General features: G+C 44.3%; 1 protein-coding gene across 3 annotated transcripts in view; it reads left to right on the top strand.

Annotated features, from left to right (window-relative positions):
• Nucleotides 1-20,865, top strand: part of LOC145360232 (tRNA pseudouridine synthase-like 1) — a 110,522-nt gene that overhangs the window by 1,159 nt on the left and 88,498 nt on the right. For all 3 annotated transcript variants that reach the window (XM_080215288.1, XM_080215290.1, XM_080215289.1), the window contains exons 2-3: nucleotides 989-1,046; nucleotides 18,518-18,705. In XM_080215288.1, the coding sequence (XP_080071414.1) occupies nucleotides 989-1,046; nucleotides 18,518-18,705 (246 nt within the window). The remainder of the gene's footprint in view (nucleotides 1-988; nucleotides 1,047-18,517; nucleotides 18,706-20,865) is intronic.

The raw sequence follows: 20,865 nt of genomic DNA on the forward strand, positions 1-20,865 counted from the left end.
CAGTTTATGATTGACTTTATGGCTTTAAAAAAAAAAGGGACTCCCTGGGAAGAATCAACCAACAGTGCTGCTGAGAGGGAGAGAGGCCTGGAGTTTGGAGGCCTAGGGCTAGAGGCTCTAAAGCCTAAAAGCATCTGCAGGAGGAAGGACAGGAAGAACAAAAAAGTAGCAAATCTGTGAACAGAGTTCTTGGGCTTGTTGCACCACCCAACTAAGGTTGGTGTCTGTTACTGGAGGGGGGGGAAGAAGAAGGACCTCCACAGTGATTGAACTCAGACAGAACATGCTGGAGTAACAACTCTGTCCTTAAGCAACTGGCTTTGCTGATTGTATATTGTGATTTAGCACATCAGTGTTAGCAGGAATCCACAGTCCATTCAAGGAACCCTGAGACTACATACCTTTGAAAGATTTGCTTTTTATGTTCTCTTTCTGTGACAATTGCTAGATCCAGCTGTGACCAGTGTCATTAATACGTATTTGTTGCATGATATAATTGCAAATAAATTAATTTGTCTCCTCCATTGTGAACAATTTTGTATGTATTTTTCCTAATTTATTCTTTCACGAGGTGTGGGTGAATCGCCCTCTTGAATTGTTGCAGGTGTAGTTACACCCACAATGCAGTTCGAAGGGAACTCTAGGATTTTGAGCCAGACACAGTGAAGAGACAGGAGAATGGTTCCAAATCAGGATGGTGTGGAGGGAAACGTATAGGTGGTAGTTGTATTCTCTTACAACCTGCCCTTACCCTTGTGGATGCTGGAGGTTGTGGGTCTGGAAAGTGATTTCCTATGTCATGATGAGTTCCAGATTAGATATGTGGACAGAACTATTTTGTTAAACATCACAAAGCATAGGCTTTCTCTAGAGTTACTCTGAAAGCTGCAAATTCTCTTATGCCTTGTTACAGTTCACTGCATTGCACTTGAGGGTTAATTATCTAAGGTGACCTCTAATACAAGCAATATATTTTCACTCTTTGCAGTGGAGTAATGAAAAGTCCTCCACACCAACCTGTCCTTGGGGTTCAGAATTACTTGGAGGTAAGTGGCCATAACCATAACAGTGTAACACACTAAATTTGGGATGCAATGTATTCACTCATCTCCAGTAATCAAGAAAGAGGTGAAGAGTCAGAAATATATAGAGCAGTTGCAGCTTAAATGTGATTGTGGAGCGGTACATACCTTGGGAACCTGTCTCGGGCTGCTCCCCTTTCTCTCCATTGGCTTTTCAATTGAGACTGGGTCATCTGACTTTGATATCAATGATAATTGGTCGTCAATTTAAAATGATTGCTGAGTGAGGGTGGAGGTGGAATCAAGAGATCTTGTTGATATTTAGATTCTTGACAAACAAGTAAGTCAAAGGTTATCGGGGAGTAGGTGAGAATGTGGGGTTGAGGTCACAACCAGATCAATCATAATCATATTGAGTGGTGGAGCAGGCTTGAGAGGCCGAATGGCTTATTCCTACTCCTATTTCCTCTGCTCGTATATAACTATACAGAGGGTTGTTTGAGCATGCAATTCTTTGTTAAAGGGGGTGTAGAGACAAAGACTGTTACGTCGTTTATGGGAAAGGTAGATGAATACTCACAATTGCAGAATGGTCATGACACCAGAAGAAGGCTGTTTGGCCCATCGTGTCTGTACTGGCTCTCCCAAATAGTAATTTGCATAGTGCCACTTCTTCACTTTCTCCACATAGCCCTGCACATTCCCCTTTTCCGGTAATAACCTAATTCCCTGTTAAATAGTTCAGTTGAATCTTCCTCCATCACACTCTCAAGCAGCATATTCCACATCCCAAGCACTCACTGTGTGATAACGTTTTTCCTTATCTTTCCATTAAGATACAACAATGTTGTATGAGAGCAGGGCAGTGAGACTATTGGATTGGCCTGATAAAGAGCATTGGGAGAGGCATGGTGGGTCGAGTGGTGTTTATACCTTCATACAACCCTCATGAGGAGGTTAGAAGCTACAGGAGTATCTTGGATTTATCTAGGTAAAGCGCTGAAGGTACAAGATTGGTATTGGGATAGATACAGCAGGCCAATGAGCCAATCTGCCTCTGAAGAGTAATGATGCAGAGCTGCCAATTACTGACAGCAGCAAAGAGCTATTTCTGATCTAATGAATACTGGGAAACCATAACAGATGTGAAAGCACCCACTACCCTGGATGGTATTTTGTGAGGGGACATTGGTTTTGTGAGTTGGTGAGATCTCCACATTCCCTCTTTTCAGAAGGGCCCACCGTGTGAAGTGCCAGCTGTTGGAAGTCCCATCCACCTACCAACTGGCAACTCTTTATTCGCTGTACTGCCACTGAGGTAGCAGTAGTTGGTACATCACCCACCCCTGGCCCAGGATGACCAGGGAACCCAGACCAGAATTGGATAATGGTGGGTGAGGATCGTTAGGCAATAAAGGCAGGGGGGGCGTAGCTCTCAGTGGATCCATCCTTCTTAAATCTCAGCAGTGGCAGGAGAAGTGGTCATGACCCAAGTCCCCTTCATGAAGTACCATCCAGGGTGGGAGGATAAGGCACTTCATTGGGCATTAATTTCCCACTTAAGAATTTCAGTTGGCAGTGAGACGGCAAGGCCGCCCATGGGTGTTCCCATTGTGGACTTAATGGGGGTGGAGGCAGCAAGGTGGTGGGATCCCCATCTTCTACCCTCCCACCCAATTAAACACCCCATGCTATCAATCCTGTCATGTGAGAGGGCATTAAATACCATCTTGACTGATTTCACCCCAATGATTGGCCTAGTGTTCGAGATGATGGGCAGAGCATACCAGATCACTGAGTATGGTCATTACAATTCTTTCCCAATCCCTAAACCAGTAACGTTGTCATCTCTCCTATTCAGTGGCTCCAGCATTGATGTGCTGGGTGCCATTGCAAGGAGTGGCTTGTGTATTTGGCTTGAGGTGTGAAAAGCATGAAAAAAGTCAATGGATAAGTTTAGTCATGTTATCGAAAGTGATTTATATTTTGAGCAAATCCTTATTTGCACATCAGAAATGTTAGTTGAGGAAAAAAATAGAATAAAGGTGATAGGAATTCATAAAGTTGACAGACAAATCTTGACAAAAACATGGCAGCAGAAAATAGAGTAATAAGGAAGGAAACACACACAGATGTATGACTTCTAATTTTAAAGATAAAACATGGTTATAATGGCCAATAAAACAATGTATATTAGCCATCAAAAATTAGTGTGTTCTAAACAGGATAATAATGAAACCTTTTGAGAGGATGATGAGCAGAGGGAAGACAATCTAAACCTAGGAGTCCACACACGGCAATTTTTGTGAGTAGCAGGGCAATCTGATTGGACTATTGACTTTAGTAGTTCAGAACTTGTGTTGCTGAGACACATGTTGTTAAAGCTTTTCATCTTGCAGTCATCAGGACATTTTTCAAGAGCACCAAATGTAAGAAGACCAACAATTCGCTCTTCATAGAACAGAATGAGAGGCTTCAACAACATGTCTTTTTCCAGCAATGTTCTTGACTTTATTGTCACATATAGAGAAGTTCTGGCAAACTTTTATAAGTACTAGTTAGGCCTGAGAGAGAATGCAGTATCCATTTCTGGACATCACACTTCACGATGGATATCAAGGCCTTGGAGGGAGGGAGGAAATTCACCTGCCTCACCAAGCATGAGGGATTTCAGTTCTGCAGCGACATGTTGATTGTTCTTCTCTGAGCAGGGAAAGTTTAATAGATGTGTTAAAACTACATGAGATGTTGATAGAGTAAGTAAGGAGAAGCTGCTTTGTGGCAGGTGAATTAGTAACTAGAGGACACAAATTTCAAATAATCAGTAAAGGAACCAGAAGGGAAGCGAGGATTTTTTTTTAACGTGGTGGATTTTGCAATCCAGAATGCAATCCACAAGGGTGGTGGAAGCTGCTTTAGTACTAACTTTCGCTGGGCAATTGAAAAGGAAATGTTTGCCGGACTATGAAGAAAAAGGGATGGTGCGAGGTGGGAGGGTGGGGTTAAAAATTTCAGAGAGCTGATATTAGCATGATGGCCCTGTTGGCAAGTCTCCTGCGCTTGAGATGTTGTGATTCTGTGAACAGGTCACCTGGGGTCTGTTAGAAACAATATCCAATAGTTTGTGTCTAAGAATGCAGGCCTGGAGCACTTCACAGCAGAAGTTATACAGCTTCCTCACTCTCTGCCAGTATGTTCTTGGCATTTTGATATTGGATGAGTCTTTAATAATCCTCATTCGAGTTACAAATGCAGAGCAGCCGCCAACCTTTGTCATGGTGTAGGAAAGTTGGATTAGAAACTTGTGTTTGCCGTCAGGAGTGTGGCCTGTTTGCACTCCGGATGACAAGATCGGATTAAAAGCCATAATTACCGAGAGGAGTATACAAGCTTTCCTTTTATGCTGGGTGAATGAGCTAATTTTGCACTGTAATGTTGTAAACTTTATGGTCCTTTTATCATCATGCTGCATCTGACTCCTAAGTTCAGTCAGGGCCTGGGCAGTCCACAAATATCAGGGCTGATGAACTAGTCACTCATATAAAATGTGACTTTACTATGATTGCCCTCCTATATTTTGTAAAGTAATTTTTTCATAATTTCATACAACTGAACGTTCATTCAGTGGACCCTGTAACCTAGCAGGTAAGTGTACACCCAGTCTGATACTGCTTGTTGATACTGCTTGTGACCTTTTCCAACCCGAATGCTTACCTTGGATGAAAGAAAATTACTGCACGTGCTGGAATCTGAAACCAAAAGAGAAAATGCTGGAAAATCTCAGCAGGTCTGGCAGCATCTGTAAGGAGAGAAAAAAGCTGACGTGTCGAGTTTCGAGCATTTGACAAAGGGTAATCTGGACTCGAAACGTCAGCTCTTTTCTCTCCTTACAGATGCTGCCAGACCTGCTGAGATTTTCCAGCATTTTCTCAATTTTTTATCTTGTATTTTGTCAATCTCCTGGCAAGGGATTTATTTGCTTTCCCCACACGCCACCACATCCCAAACATGTCTCTATCTGTGCATAAAAATCTGCAATTTGGATTGAATCACAAGCCATTTCAGTGAAGGAAACTACTGAACCTTGCACACTGTGAACAGCTGAGGGGCTGGAGCTGGTTGCAATGTATTGAACTTTGAATTCAGTAGTGAGAAGTATTTTAGCTGAATCAGAGGTTCTGTAATGGGAGTGAGTAGGATATAAATTAGAACCAGACTCTGCGATTTTAGGCTGGGGTCAGAGTTGTCCCTTTGTTGATGTCACAACTGATGGGGAATTTGAATCCATTACATCGGCAACATTCCTGTGGCCTTTGAGTGAAAGGATTTGGTGTCGGGAATTTGGCAAGTGGAATGTTGCTTTATGTCCAACAGGGGTTTTCTGGATGGAATTGTTTTTAGACGTGGGACTAAAATGGCCTGTTGTCCTGAGCTAGCTGACTTCAATTGGGAAAAGCTAGGGAGGGGCAAAGAACACTGAGCATTTCCACTTTTGATCATTATCTATTGAGACTCATTGGGAAGCCTCTGAGGTGTCTTCTGTAAGACAGTAAGATATAGGAGCAGAATTTGGCCACTTAGCCCATCCAGTCTGCTCTACCATTCAATCATCGCTGTTAAGTTTCTCAACCCCATTCTTCCATCTTTCCCTTGTAATCTTTGATCCCCTTACCAATCAAGAACCTATCTATCTCTTGCTTAAATACACTTAATGACCTAGCCTTCTGTGGCAATGAATTCCACAGATTTACCACCCTGTGGCTGAAGAAATTCCCCCTCATCTCGGTTCCACAGGGTCATCCCTTTGGCCTGAGGCTGTGCCCTTGGATCATTGACTGGAGAGGTACTGGAAACTGGATCACCTCAGAATCTGTGTGTGGTGCTAATGTAAATCTCATATATCACAGGTTCTGTTAAGAAGAACCCACTTTTAATTAAAATCAACCCTCGCTGTTAGGGGAGAATCATCAGTCAGACTCCCAGCCATTCTGTATCTTGCATTATGTGCTCTTCATCCTACTGTCGTGTGTGTGTGCTGTACACCAGATGGACAGACCTGGGCCTGCCACAGATTATCATTGTGGAAATCAAATGCATTCTTTATTGTGGTTTTCTTTTAACTTGATTTCCTCCATATGGGGCTGAAACTTATCTCCTGCCTGGAGCTCATTAGAAAGGGAAATTTCTGGCTAATAAAATCTTGAGAATCATCTGACAAGTTATGTTCACAGATAGTTGGGCAGGTGAGAGATTACAGCACTTGACATTCTTGTTGTTGAATATGTCAGTGTCAAAATCCCTGTAGTACAAAACTCACTTTTTTGAGGGAGAGGAACGTGCAATTTGTAACCCCCTTTTGGAATCTTCTTTTTTCATCTACTCCCTATTCCACCATTCCTAATTTCTCCTCTTGTTTTGAAAATACTGATTATTGCAGAGTTCCCATTCCAAGGTAGCAGCCATTCTGCACCTCATCCCTCACTAATGCAGGGGAGCATTTGCTGCATGATTCCAGTAGTGACTGTCTGGCTCTTTACCCCTCAGTGCATCAGAAGGTGATTCAAGCTGTTGGAATGGTGGTCCAACATTAAGGCAAAAAAGAGGGACAACTCTGACTCCAGCCTAAAATCGCAGACTCATTTCCTTTTCCCACATGTACTAATTCACGTCCTGCTGACCCCCATTACAGAAATCAATTCAACTGAAATGCTTCTCTATATTGCCCTGCCCCCAGCTGTTCATGGTGTGCAGGATTCAGCAGTTTCCTTCATTAAAATTGGGGCAGCACAGGGGTACAGTGGCTAGCACTGCTGCCTCACAGTGTCAGGGACTCGGGGTTCAATTCCAGCTTCAGGTCTGCACTGACCACAATCCTACCCAGGCCCTATTCCGGTAACCCTACATTATTTGGCCTGCTAATCCCCTGATACTAAGGGGCAATTTAGCATGGCCAATCAACCTAGCCCGCTCATCTTTGGACTATGGGAGGAAACTGGAGCATGTGGAGGAAACCCATGCAAACACGGGGAGAACGTGCAAGCTCCACATAGAGTCACCCGAAGCTTCAGGTGACTCTGTGTGGAGTTTGCTCGTTCTCCCCATGTCTGCGTGGGTTTCCTCTGCATAGTAACACCGTGTCAAAAAGTCAGGACTTCCTCCCACAATCCAAAGACATGCTGGTTAGGTGCAATGGCCATGCTGAATTCTCTCTATGTATCCGAACAGACGCCGGAGTGTGGCGAATAGGGGATTTTCACAGTAACTTCATTGCAGTGTTAATGTAGGCCTGCTTGTGACTAATAAGATAAACTTTAGGAACATGAGGTAGTTCAGAAGAGCATTGCTGCTGTCCTCCATATAACTTGAAATACCCATGAGAAACAGCAGATAGCAACTTCCTTGTTCAAAGCAAATCACATTCAGGGATTTCACCAATTCCTGTAAGGAAGAGGTTTTGTTGAACAGAGAATAAAGAAAAATGTCCTTCACTCACTCAACAATTTATCTTGGACTTCTATACTTTGAAAGGTAGCACTCAAACATGGAAACATTCTCTTTTTTAAAAATAATTTCTATTCTGAACCTTCAATACAGTTGTCACATTTGAAGGAAGCTGTCAGTCCTTGTCCTGCTCTTCAAAGTGCGGCTAATGTGATTATTGGTTCTTATCTCTGTTGGACTGAGCATAAACAACAAAGGGTCATTGCCTTGCTCAGAGATTCCTTAAAAGGAAATATATAAGGGTTGGAAAGTTTAGCTTATCCAGGTCCTGGATAAGGCGTTTCATATAGCAAGGTATATATATAGCAACTGTGATGGTTTCCAACTTAAACAAGTATCAGAAAGCTTAGTGAATGGCTGAGGGCCTTCAAGCTGTTGTTACGATGCAGGCACTGGGAGAACGTCACATGTCTGTCCATAGGAGGCATCACAACAAATACTGGCCTTGCCAGCGCTACACACAGGCTATGAAACAGCTATTAAAAAAGTGAACAAGCTTCTAAACATGGGCAATCCCCACACTTGTCAGCACTCAATCTCACACTGGGCACATTCCCACAGGAACAGACAGCCTCTGGCCACTTTGCAGCAGCAAGGAGTGAATCCTTTTTTTTAAGTTTACTTATTAGTCACAAGTAGGCTAACGTTAACACTGCAATGAGGTTCCTGTGAAAATCCCCCAGTCGCCACACTCCGGTGCCTGTTCGGGTACAAGGAGGGAGAACTTAGCGTAGCCAATCCACCTAGCCAGCACATCTTTGAACTGTGGGAGGAAACCGGAGCACCTGGAGGAAACCCACATAGACATGGGGAGAACATGCAAATTCCACACAAACAGTGACCCAAGCTAAAAATCGAACCTGGTACTGTGCCGTCTCTGGTCAAATTGTCTTATGTCTATACGCTCACTTCTGGTCACTGTTTTACAAGAATACAAAGGCATTGGAGAAGGTGCCAGTATGATTAATAAGGATGATATCAGATTTTATGGGTACAAATATCAGACAAGCAAGACCAAACAGGCCCTTTTCTCTGGAAAGAAAGGAGGCTGAGGGTGCAAGCCGATTGAGGCCTTTAAAATTCTGAAGGGATTTTGATCTGGTAGATGTAAAGAAAATGTTTCCACTTGTGAAGGAGTCCAAACGTACAGCTCATAAATAAAGATAGTCACCAATAAATCTATTAAGGAATTCAGGAGTTCAGTAATTCCAGAGCGTAGTTGGAATGTGGAATTAACAAGGAGTAACTGAGGTGAACAGCACGGCTGCAAAGATTGGTGGAACGGCAAATTGCGCGGAGGGTGTGAAGAGTCTGCAGAAGGATCTAGATAGGCTGGGCGAATGGGCCAGGAACTGGCAAATGGAATTTAATGTTGGCAAGTGCGAGGTGGTCCACTTTGGTAGGAATAATGGTAGGAAGGACTATTACTTACGTGGCGAAAAACTGCAGCAGGCGACAGTGCAGTGGGACCTCGGGGTCCTTGTGCATGAGTCGCAAAAACCCAGCCTGCAGGTGCAGCAGGTGGTCAGGAAGGCTAATGGGATGCTGGCCTTCATAGCGAGGGGGATTGAATATAAAAGTAGGGAGGTCTTGCTGCAGCTGTATAGGGCATTGGTGAGGCCGCAGCTGGAGTACTGTGTGCAGTTTTGGTTGCCGCACTTACGCAAGGATATTTTGGCCTTGGAGGGAGTGCGGAGGAGGTTTACTAGGCTGATACCAGAGTTGAGGGGGTTGAGCTATAAGGAGAGGCTGAATAAACTAGGCTTGTACCCGTTAGAGTTTAGAAGAATGAGGGGAGATCTCATCGAGACATATAAGATGATGAATGGGATGGATAGGATAGAAGTGGAGAGACTCTTCCCGCTCAGAAAGGACAGTAGGACTAGGGGGCACAGCCTCAAGATAAAGGGGGGGGCAGTTTAGAATGGAGTTGAGGAGGAACTTCTTCACTCAAAGGGTGGTGAATCTCTGGAATTCTCTGCCCGTTGAAGTGGTGGAGGCTGCCTCGCTAAATATTTTTAAGACGCGGGCTGATGGGTTTTTGATAAGCGAGGGGATTAAGGGTTATGGGGAGAGGGCGGGAATGTGGAACTGAGCCACGACAGGTCAGCCATGATCTTATTGAATGGCAGGGCAGGCTCGAAGGGCTAGATGGCCTACTCCTGCTCCTATTTCTTATGTTCTTGTGTTCTTATAAGCATCTGGGGGAGAAAGAAACAGAACAAAGAACAACACAGCACGGGAAACAGGCCCTTCGGCCCAACGAGCCCACGCCGCCGTCCCACTGTCTCAGTGACCTATTCACGATTTTAGTCTACACCTAATGTAGGAGGATCAGGGAGGTCCAATTTAGGGACAATTTAGTACCCAATCAATCAGCCTAAAAGCACATCTTTGGGATGTGGGAGGAAGTATTTGCTTGCTGGACAGGAGGAGGACAATGTGGAGCAGTGAGACTGGCACCCACTTCTTGGGTTGAATGGCCTGTGCTGTAAATGTTCTGTGGTTATTTACCCTGAGATTGCTGGCACTAATCCTTGCATCCGTACTCTCACCCAAACTGATAAAGGACTGAGCATTTGACTGAACCTATACCCATTGGCCTCCTTCTACACTGTAAGGATTCAATCGACCCATCGAGTCTGCACTGACCACAATCTCACCTAGGCCCTATTCTCGTAACCCCACATATTTACCCTGCTAATCCCCTGACATTAGGGTCAATTTAGCTATTTGAATAGCCATTCAACCTAACTCGCACATCTTTGGACTGTGGGAGCACCTGGAGGAAACCCATGCAGACACAGCCACGCAGACTCATTTGGTCCATGTGCTTTAGTGCTACACTAGGCAGTGCCTATTGCCACATAAAGTGTTGAGCTTTTAGATTATTGTTAACTTTTGTACTGATTAATGTAAAGTACTGATTTAAACAACAGTTGATCTGGTTTTCTTTTTGTGTAGGTATTATTCATTATGGAATCACATTTTGACATGACACCCCTGCAACCAGGAAGATTCGTGTCACTTTGCTTATGATCTCATTATATAAGTGCAAGCTGTCATCATAATTAATGGCCTTTTAATGCAATGAAAGGCCCAAGGTTATTCACAGGATCATTCAGACAGGTTGTGACACTGAGTCACATACCGAGATGTAAGGACAGGTCACTAACAGTTCAGCCAAAGAAATAGGTTTTGGGAGGAGAGAGGCAGAGAGATTTGGGGAAGGAATCCCAGAGCTTGGGAGTTGAAAGAATGGCTGCTAATCGTATTCAAAGAAGACTTTTTAAAATGTATTCATTCATGGGATGTGGGTTTCTCTGGTTAGGCCAGTATTTATTGCCCATTCCTAATTACCCTTAAGAACGTGGTGACGAGCTGCCTTCTTGAACCGCTGCTGTCCATTTGGTGTAGGTACACCCACAGTGCTGTTAGGGAGGGAGTTCCAGGATTTGGACCCAGCGAGTGAAGGAATGGCGATATATTTCCAAGTCAGGATGATGATTGGCTAGAAGTGGCTAGCAGATGGTGGTGTTCCCATGCATCTGCTGCCCTTGTCCTTCTAGGTGGTAAAGACCGTAGGTTTGTCAAAGTGGTGTCTGAGGAGTCTTGCTGAGTTGCTGCAGTGTATCTTGCAGAAGGTATACACTGCTGAGTGTCAGTGGTGGATGAGGTGCCAATCAAGCAGGCTGCTTTGTCCTAGATGGTGATGAGCTTCTTGAGTGTTGTTGGAGCTACATCCATTTAAGTGGAGAGTATTCCATCACATTCCTGATTTGTGCCTTGTAGATGGTGGACAAGCTTTGTGGAATCAGGAGGTGAGTTACGCGCCTCAGAATCCCAGCCTCTGACCTGCCCTTGTAGCCACAGTATTTATCTGGCTGGGTCCAGTTCAATTTCTGGTCAATGGTAACCTCAAGGATAGTGGGGTAGACAAGACAGTCAGGAGAATGTTGGACTAGGCGAGTCTGTGGATAACAAAAGCATAGATCAAGCTTTCAGCAGCAGAAGAACTAGGACAAGGAGAAACGATGTTAGGGAGGTGGAAGTGGATGGTCTTGAAAGTGGACAGGATATGGAGTTAGAGACTCAGCTTAATCAAATAGACTGAGGTTGTGGATAGTCTGAGCCTCAGGAAGTGACCAGGCAGAGCGATGGAGTCAGTGGGAAGGTTGTGAAGAGATGGAAGATAGTAGCTTCAGTCTTCCCAGTATTTAACTGGAGGGAATTTCTGCTCATCCAGGTACTGGATGTCAGACAAGCAGTGTGAGAAATTGGAAACGAGGTTGAGAGAGGTGGTGAGTTACAGCTAGCCGTCAGAAGTCATGTGGAATCTGATGTACACTTTAGAACGAAGTTGCCCAAAGGAATTCTTATGAATAGAAACAGGAGGAAAGCAAAAATCTATCATTGGGGATCTCCATTGCCAATTCTGGGCCTGCAGCTATTGCAGCTGTTTGTGTTTCGGATGTGGAAACATTATCGTCAATTCATCTTTTTTTTCGCTTGATTGGAATAGAGGTGTGGTAACTTATGGTGTGAAGAGTGGTGCTGGCTGATCAGACATTACCACCCCATACTTTTAGATGAGACTGAATAAGCATGGACTTGGTCAATCCAATCCTATGTGAGCATGGCATGGACTGTGGGAATAAGATGAGTTCCTTGAGGATCTCTCTTAAACGTTGGATTTTCTTTCCTTCATTGGGTTGGTGACTCCTGAATTTCAGGAATATTATTTTGATTTCAGGCCACATTAGATGTGATCTTGGGTAATAATGGCTTGGAACTGTAGAAATCCAAGTTGTATTACTCTGGAGTTCAGCTCCCAGTGCATGTCTTTCACTTGTGGGGAATTTGGGGGAGAACTATTAGGTTACAGCATCAATGCCTGACCCTGCTAATACTTGCTGTTCAGCTGATCAATCTTCTTGATCTATCATAACCCTTCACAATAATAGGCACATAGAATCCTGCACTGCAGACAGAGGCCCTCTAGCCCATCTTGTCATGGCTTTTTGAACGATCTAGCCAATTCTCAGTTTCCCACCCTTTTTTCCTTTTCCAGTATGTGTTGAATTCCCTTTTTGTAAGTTCCTGCTTCCACTGCCCTTTCAGATGGCAAATTCTAGATCATAAGAACTCCTGATGTGTACAAAAATATCCTTTTCTTCCCTCTGGCTGTTTTGTCATACACCTTAAATCTGTATCTCTGATTACCAACTTTCCTGCCAATGCAAACAGATTCTGCTTATTAACTCTCTCAAATTCTCCTCATAATTTTTGAGTGCCTCTGAAGTATCCTTGAACCTTCTCTGCTCCAAGGAAAATAATCCCGGTTTCTCCTTAAAACTAAAAGCACTCGTTCCCTGGTGTCACGCTTGCTAATCTCCTCTCCGCAGCTCTGGCATCCTTACTGAAGTGTGATGCCCCAAATTGGCTACAATACTCCACAATCCAAGCTTGAGCAATTTTTTAAATGTATAAAGGCTGCTACGTATTTATATCTTTGGAGGAAATTTAAGAACATAAGAAATAGGAGCTGGAGTAGACCATCTAGCCCTTCGAGCCTGCCCCGCCATTCAATAAGATCATGGCTGATCTGAAGTGGATCAGTTCCACTTACCCACCTGCTCCCCATAACCCTTAATCCCCTTATCGATCAGAATTTGTATGTAAACATCCTCAAACTCTCCCCTGCCTCCCCCTACTCTCTGAAACTGTGCGAACAGAGTAGGAGATAAATATATTTTTATTTGCCAGTTATAAAGATGAGACTAAATTTCTTTCACCGTCATGCCCACGCATCCAGGTAGTTCTTGGTAAAAGACCGTGAAGTTGCTGAATGTCTTGTCAGCTGCCAGCATTTTTGCATCAGTAACTTTAACTGTTGCACAATTTAAAAAAAAATTACAGGAGGTGGGATCATTGGCTGGGCCAGCATTTCTTACCCATTTCTTGCCCTTGCCCAAAGGGTATTTAAGAATCAACCACAGTGTTGGGCTGGAGTTACATGTTAGCTAGGCCAGCTGAGGATGGCAAATTTCCTTCCCAAAAAGGAACAGGATTGGTTTTTACGATAATCGATTTATGTTCGTTGTTAGACTTTTAATTCCAGAATTTAAAAAAATTCAATTCCAGCTGCTATAGTTTAAAGTTTAAAGTTTGTTTATTAGTATCACAAGTAGGCTTACATTAACACTGCAATTAAGTTACTGTGGAAAATACCCCAGTCACCACACCTCCAGCATCTGTTAGGGTACATTGAGGGAGAATTTAGCATGGCCAATGCACCTGACCAGTACATCTTTCGGACTTTGGGAGGAAACCGGAGCACCCAGATGAAACTCACGCAGACGCTGGACAAATGTGCAATCTCCGTGCAGACAGTGACCCAAGCCGGGAATCGAACCCCGGCACTGTGAGGCGGCAGTGCTAACCACTGTGCCACCGCGCCGATTGGAGCCAACGTGCCCGGAGCATTACCCTGCAATCCTGGATTACCAGTTCAGTGATAATACCCCGACACCACCTCCTTAAACTGTGATATTCCTCCCACATTCTTACCTAGGTTTGAGGTGTGCCCACAGTTGGTGATTTAGCTGTTTACGTTGTGAGACAACTGAGCGGAAATGAAACAAAAGCTGCATTAAGCTCATGAGTGAGATTATAGGGGCTGCATTATCATAGAATCATAGAAATCCTACAGTGCAGAAGTAGGCCATTCGGCCTATTGAGTTTGTACTGACCACAATCCAGCCTAGGCCCTACCCACATATCCCTACATATTTTACCTGCTAATCCCTCTAATCTACACATCTCACGACTCTAAGGGACAATTTTTAGCGTGGCCAATGCATCTAACCCGCACATCTTTGGATTGTGGGAGGAAACCGGAGCACTCGGAGGAAACCCATGCAGACATGGGGAAAATGTACAAACTTCACACAGACAGTGATCCAAGCTGGGAATTGAACCCAGGTCCCTGGAGCTGTGAAGCAGCAGTGCTAACCACTGTGCTACCGCGCTGACGTTATGCATGGCAGGATTGCTAGAAGGGCCATGCATTAGGACATCAAACTGATGGTTCACTGGAATGCTGAAGGGCCCACAGTGCATTTCAGGCCTTTTCTGTCTGTAAAAGAATTGAGAATTTTCCCTGAAAACTCCCTCGCTCTCGATCAAAAGGAAGCTGAGTTTAAAAACTTTCCTAGTACAGAGTTTGACTCTGTAGCTGCCTCCCCCTTCCCCGTTCCCATCGTTTTCACTGAGAAATCAAGCCTTGCTATCACGTGTAGACTTTTGCGTGTCTTCCAATTATTCTACGTCTTTCAACAGAAAGTCTTTGTTCTCAGGATTTGGAGCTGCTGTATGTTTAGGAGCACTGCCAATGAGAGAGAGAGGAAAAAAAACAGGGATCTCAATAAAAGAGAAAGCCGAAACTTGAGCTGCCCAGTCACAGATTGGAGTTCAATACAGCAATGCCTGTGTGTGTTGTACACATGCACGGTTCTTACATTTACGCAGCCATGCATTGCCAGGGGGCTTTGGCCATCGCCTAGCGCAAGATAAAACTGCCTCATGTTTTCTCTTATGCTTTTCACCTGAGTATACAATCTGGGTCACGCTGTAGGTGTTGAATTGAAGCAACTGTGGCAGCCAAGCCTGATTAAAAAGATGGTCATGGTATTATATGGTGTTAGGGCGGCATGGTGGCACAATGGTTAGCTTTGCTGCCTCTCAGCGCTAGGGACACGGGTTCGATTCCTGGCTTGGGTCCCTGTCAGTGTGGAGTTTGCACATTCTCCCTGTGTTTGCGTGGGTTTCCTCCCACAGTCCAAAGATGTGCGGGTTAGGTTGATTGGCCATCCTGAATTGCCCCTTAGTGTCAGGGGGGTTAACAGGATAAATATGAGGTTATGGGGATAGAGCCTGGGTGGGATTGTGGTTGGTGTGGGCTCGATGGGCCAAATGGCCTGTTTCTACAGTGTAGGCATTCTATGTGGAAAAACAGGTGTCCCAGCCAATAGTCCATTCTTCACTCACCACCAGAATTTCAGACGTTATCATTCACCTTGCTGAATGTCTGTGGGATCTTGCTGTGTATAGATTGACTGCTGAATTGCCATTTCAAATAGTGCTAAATGGATTTTGAGAACATTTGGTGAATTCTGAAGACATAGTGAAAAACTCAATAGCTACCAATCCCTTTCCTTCTTTCTGAAGTTGGAGGCGAAATCTTGCCCAAGCGATGGAGGTGCCATTGTCAAGGTGGGCAGCCAGCGTACTCAAACAGGCAAATGTTTAGGGTATTTGCCTTGCCGTAATGCCAGGAGGAGGTAATGAAGACCCCACAGGAGAGGGAGGTGTCCAATTCAGGATGAGGCAGGTGGGGAGGGGTGGTGTCTAGTTTAAGATGAGGCAGGTGGGGGGAGGGGGAGGTGTCCAGTTTAGGATGGGGCAGGCGGGGGATGGGGAAGTGGGGGTGTGAGTGTCCAGGTTAGGATGAAGCAGGCAAACCTACCACACCATCGGCCCTTTAATTGGGCCAACAGCTTTGGAGCTTTGACGGTAGCACTGAAGCAGCAAGGAGAAGATGGGAGCCTCCTCATTTTGAGACGTCCTTGGAAAGAGGAGATGTTTACTAGGAGCTGGAGAATGGAGTGGCTGCTTTGGGACTGGGCGGATGTTGTTTTTGCCAACAGCCCTCTCTCTGATACCAGTGGCCAAGGAAAATCACCTTTAATTGGGCAATTAATCATTCAGGTTGGCCATCCAGCTGCCCCCATTTGGCAGGCAACTGTCCCCACCACTGGGAAACTTTCCCAATGGTGTTGTGGCAGCCCCTCTGATAATCAACGAGACCTTTGTGTCCTTGTGCATCAGTCACTGAAAGTAAGTGCTTAGGTACAGCAGACAGTGAAGAAGGCAAATGGTATGTTGGCCTTCATAGCAGGAGGATTTGACTAAGGAATAGGGATGTTTTACTGCAATTGTATAGGGCATTGGTGAGGCCACACCTGGAGTACTGTGTGCAGTTTTGGTCTCCTTATCTGAGGAAGCATGTCCTTGCTATAGAGGGAATGCAGTGATGGTTTACCAGGCTAATTCCTGGGGTGACAAGTCTGTCATATAAGGAGAGACTGAGTCAGTTAGGATTGTATTGATCGGAGTTTAGAAAAGTGAAAGGAGATCTCATAGAAACTTATAAAATTCTAACATGGTTGGGTGGGGTTAGGACATTCCTGATGGTGGGGGAGTCCAGAACTAGGGGTCATAGTTTGAGGATAAGGGATAAACCTTTTAGGATTGAAGTGAGGAGGAATTTCTTCACCCAGAGGGTGGTGAATGTGTGGAATTCGCTCGGATAGCTGCCACCTGTGGCCAATAAAATTCCACCCTTGGTGACATGCATAGAATCCCTACAGTGCAGAAAGAGACCATTCGGCCCATCAAAGCTGCACCAATCACAATCCCACCCAGGTCCTATTCCCATAACCGCACTTATTTACCCTGCTAGTCCCCCTGACACTTGGGTCAATTTAGCATAGCCAATCAACCTAACCTGCACATCTTTGGAGGAAACTGGAGCACCTGGAGGAAACCCACACAGACATGGAGAGAATGTGCGAACTCCACACAGGCAGTAACCCGAGGCTGGAATTGAACCCGGGTCCCTGGCGCTATGAGGCAGCAGTGCTAACCGCTGTGCCACCATGCCATGTTCAGATTTCTCAATTTCAAAACCCGTTTTCTGTCTATTTAAAAACCAGTCATGGTGCCTGTGGATTGCAAAAGCTGGGTTGAGTCCGACTGGTTATACTGAGCCACTTGAACACGGTTTCCTGCAATGTTGTCACCAAATGGTTGGTTATGGAAAGGTTTCTGGAGCTGGAGAGCAGTTTTCATCAGTGCTTTCCAAGTCCTCTAATTACAGCAGTATGTGGGCTACAGGCAGAGAGTGGGAGAGGAAAAGACAAAGCCATATTTCAGTCACGAATATTTAATTTGCTTCTCCTCTTCCAACTATTTTCCATTCCCTGTGGAAAGTGGATACAGAAGCCTGGCGAAGTGTGCAGAATGCTGCTGCTTTTAGCAAAGTGCGGCCGTTTTCCCTGGCTCTGACACAGCTCTGAGACTGGTTCATGCATTCAATCGAATAAAAACAGCTGTTTTTAAAAAAAAAATGCTCCATTTTATAAAAAAATGACAAATGGAAATTATCTATCTGGCTTCTTTGCCGTTACAGTCATGAGGGATATTGGAAATAAAGTTAGTGTGTGATGAGAAGGAGGCCATTTAAAAAAAAGTGTAGCCCGTTTAGAATTCTGAGCAACGATATTCCAGATTTAAGATTTCCTCAAGTTTCCTGCACACTCTGTTGAGAGTATGGCTACAGTTGACCCTCTTTTAGTAAATATTGTCACCTGGAAAACCTGTACAGAATATTGTTAACAGTTCCAGAGAATCTCACTTTTGAGGTAAGACTGCAGCAGAGAGGCTCTGATGAGGTAATACCACTGTACACATTCCTTCCCTCCAACACCTTTGTTTGACCTGTGGATCTCCTTACCTCCCTTCACCTCAGGCTAGGAATTACAATTGACAGTCTAATTGTATATAAACCTTAAGATCTTCTAATCTAGCCACCCTCCTGGCTTTTTAACAGAGGCTTTCACATGTTTAAGGCCTTCCAGTAAAATAACAGAGCAAGGAATTCCAATCTGAGGGTTAAGTGCTTATTTGATATCATTGCTGATAGTAACACCCAGGCTGTTTTTCACCCAAGTGTCAGGCTTTTAAAATCCGCTTGTTGTCACCTAATCTTTACTTCTGATTTACGTTGCCTTCTGTTTGCTCTTTCAGCCTTGAAGGGCTCCTGCAGATTGGGCCATGGCCTTTCAATTTAATTTCTATTGGAAAGACAAGATGGGACTGAGGGGTAGTGCGACTGCTGCAATTTACTGATCTGTGTTTCCACTGTATACTAGTGCGCAGTGCAGAAGCTCCGGCCCATCAATGGGGTTAAAGTCTCAATCTCCAGTCGTACGGACAGTGGGGTACATGCTCTGTGCAATTCTGCTCACCTTGACATCCAGAGGAAGGAGGGAAAGCCACCGTTTTCAGCCGAGCTCCTTGTCGAAGCGCTGAACTTCCATTTGAAACCCGAGCCAATCAGGTGAGTTGACCAGTGCGAAGACGTGAAAGACTGTTGCTGAGAAATGGACAGGTTCTCAGTTCGCCTTCCCTCTCCGCTGATGGGTTCTGTGTGTCCTTCACTTCATGTTTGGTGTGGAAATCTTTTCAGCAACAAACTACAAAGGCTCGTGAACAGAGCCCAGTCCATCACGCAAACCAGCCCCTCATCCATTGAGTCTGTCTATACTTCCCGTTGCCTCGGAAAAGCAGCCAGCTTAATTAAGGACTCCACACACGCCGGACATTCATATAAAAATTTGAGGTCACACACCAACCGACTCAAGAACAGCTTCTTCCCTGCTGCTGTCAGATTTTTGAATGGACCTACCTCGTATTAAGTTGATCTTTCTCTACACCCTAGCTATGACTGTAACACTACATTCTGCACTCTCTCCTTTCCTTCTCTATGAACAGTATGCTCCACTTGTATAGCGCATAAGAAACAAGACTTTTCACTATATATTAATACATGTGACAATAAATCAAATGACCACAATGTAGGACAAGGGTCAGCAACCTTAATAAAGAGCCATTTTGTGTAATCACAAAAGCAGTATCTTAAGAATTGCAGTGCTATCATTTGATTTTACAAATTATTGTCACACATTTGGAGACAGTGAAAAGTATTGTTTCTTGCGCGCTCTACAGACAAAACGCACCAATCACAAAATATGTCAGGGAAAAATAAAAGGATAGGGTGCCAAATATAGTGTTGCAGTTACAGATAGGGTGAAGAAAAAGAAATTAATGAATACTATTAATGATGAAAAGCAAAACAGAAATGGGGCAGCACAGTAGCCCAGTGGTTAGCACTGCTGTCTCACAATCCCAGAGACCCAGGTTCGATTCCCAGCTTGGTTAACTGTGTGGCGCTTGCATATTCTCTTTGTGTCTGTGTGAGTTTCTTCCGGGTGCTCTGGTTTCTTCCCATGATTCAAAGATGTGTGGGTTAGATAGATTGGCGATGCTAAATTGTCCCTTGCTGTCAAGGGACTAGCTAGGATAAATGCATGGGGTTATGGAGGTAGGGCCTGGGTAGGATTGTGGTCAGTGCAGACTCGATGAGCTGTATGGCCTGCTTCTGCACTGTAGGATTCTATGATTCTAAGAGAAACATGTTTCAACAACAATTCAAGGTTTTTACAAGAAAAGTTGTGAATTGAGTGTTATTTTCTTACAAGTAAAATGTTTAATAAAAGTTTAGTTACCAACAAAATGGGTTCGATCAACCAAGGTTGGAAGCAGCCCTTAATGATTTGCAGATAGCAGACCCCTGGAGTAGGGAAATTAATGTGGGTACAGTTGTATAACATACTGTTAAATCAAGAACATCCCCCCCCCCGCCCCCCCGCCCCCCCACCGCCGCCATTGTTGCCTTGCTGTGTTGTTACTCACACTCTGCTGCCTATTTCAAACAATTAGCCGCCTGTACAGTAAAGGGGCAGCACAGTGGTTAGCACTGCTGCCTCACAGCACCAGGGACCTGAGTTCGATTCCCGACTTGGGTCACTGTGCTGAGTTTGCACTTTCTCCATGTGTTTGCGTGGATTTTCTCCGGGTGCTCCAGTTTCCTCCCACAGTCCAAAGATGTGCTGGTTAGGTGCATTGGCCATGGTAAATTCTCCCTCAGTGTATCTGAACAGGTGCTGGAGTGTGGCGACTAGGGGATTTTCACAGTAACTTCATTACTATGTGAATATAAGCCTATTTGTGACTAATAAATAAACTTTGATGGATAATGGTAGATCATGTAAATTCATCCGTGGAAGTAGAACACTGTCCAAAAATGTTTCAAAATTTGTGGGTGTGCTATCTTTCTATCCCCTTTGACACAGAATCTTCAAGTGTCTTAACCAACAAATAAATCTCTGCAGATATTGAATTAATTATTTTGTGACTGGCTTGAAGAGAATTGCAATTTTTCCTCAGATGGATCAATATCACAGCGAGGCGAATGAGTCTCACCCTGGAATAACGTATTACTGCTTTGATGGAATGTTAATTTTTAACCAGTAAAATTCAATCAGCGATCATCACATCTTTTGAAAAGAATGGAATTGAATAGACAGGGCTTGAAATCTGAAACCTTTATAAGTACCCAATCTTCATCAGCACTTCTGAAGATTGCTTCATTATTTAC

Source organism: Carcharhinus amblyrhynchos, chromosome 30, assembly GCF_965287045.1.
Source record: "Carcharhinus amblyrhynchos chromosome 30, sCarAmb.v2.hapA, whole genome shotgun sequence".
Classification (NCBI taxonomy): Eukaryota; Metazoa; Chordata; class Chondrichthyes; order Carcharhiniformes; family Carcharhinidae; genus Carcharhinus; species Carcharhinus amblyrhynchos.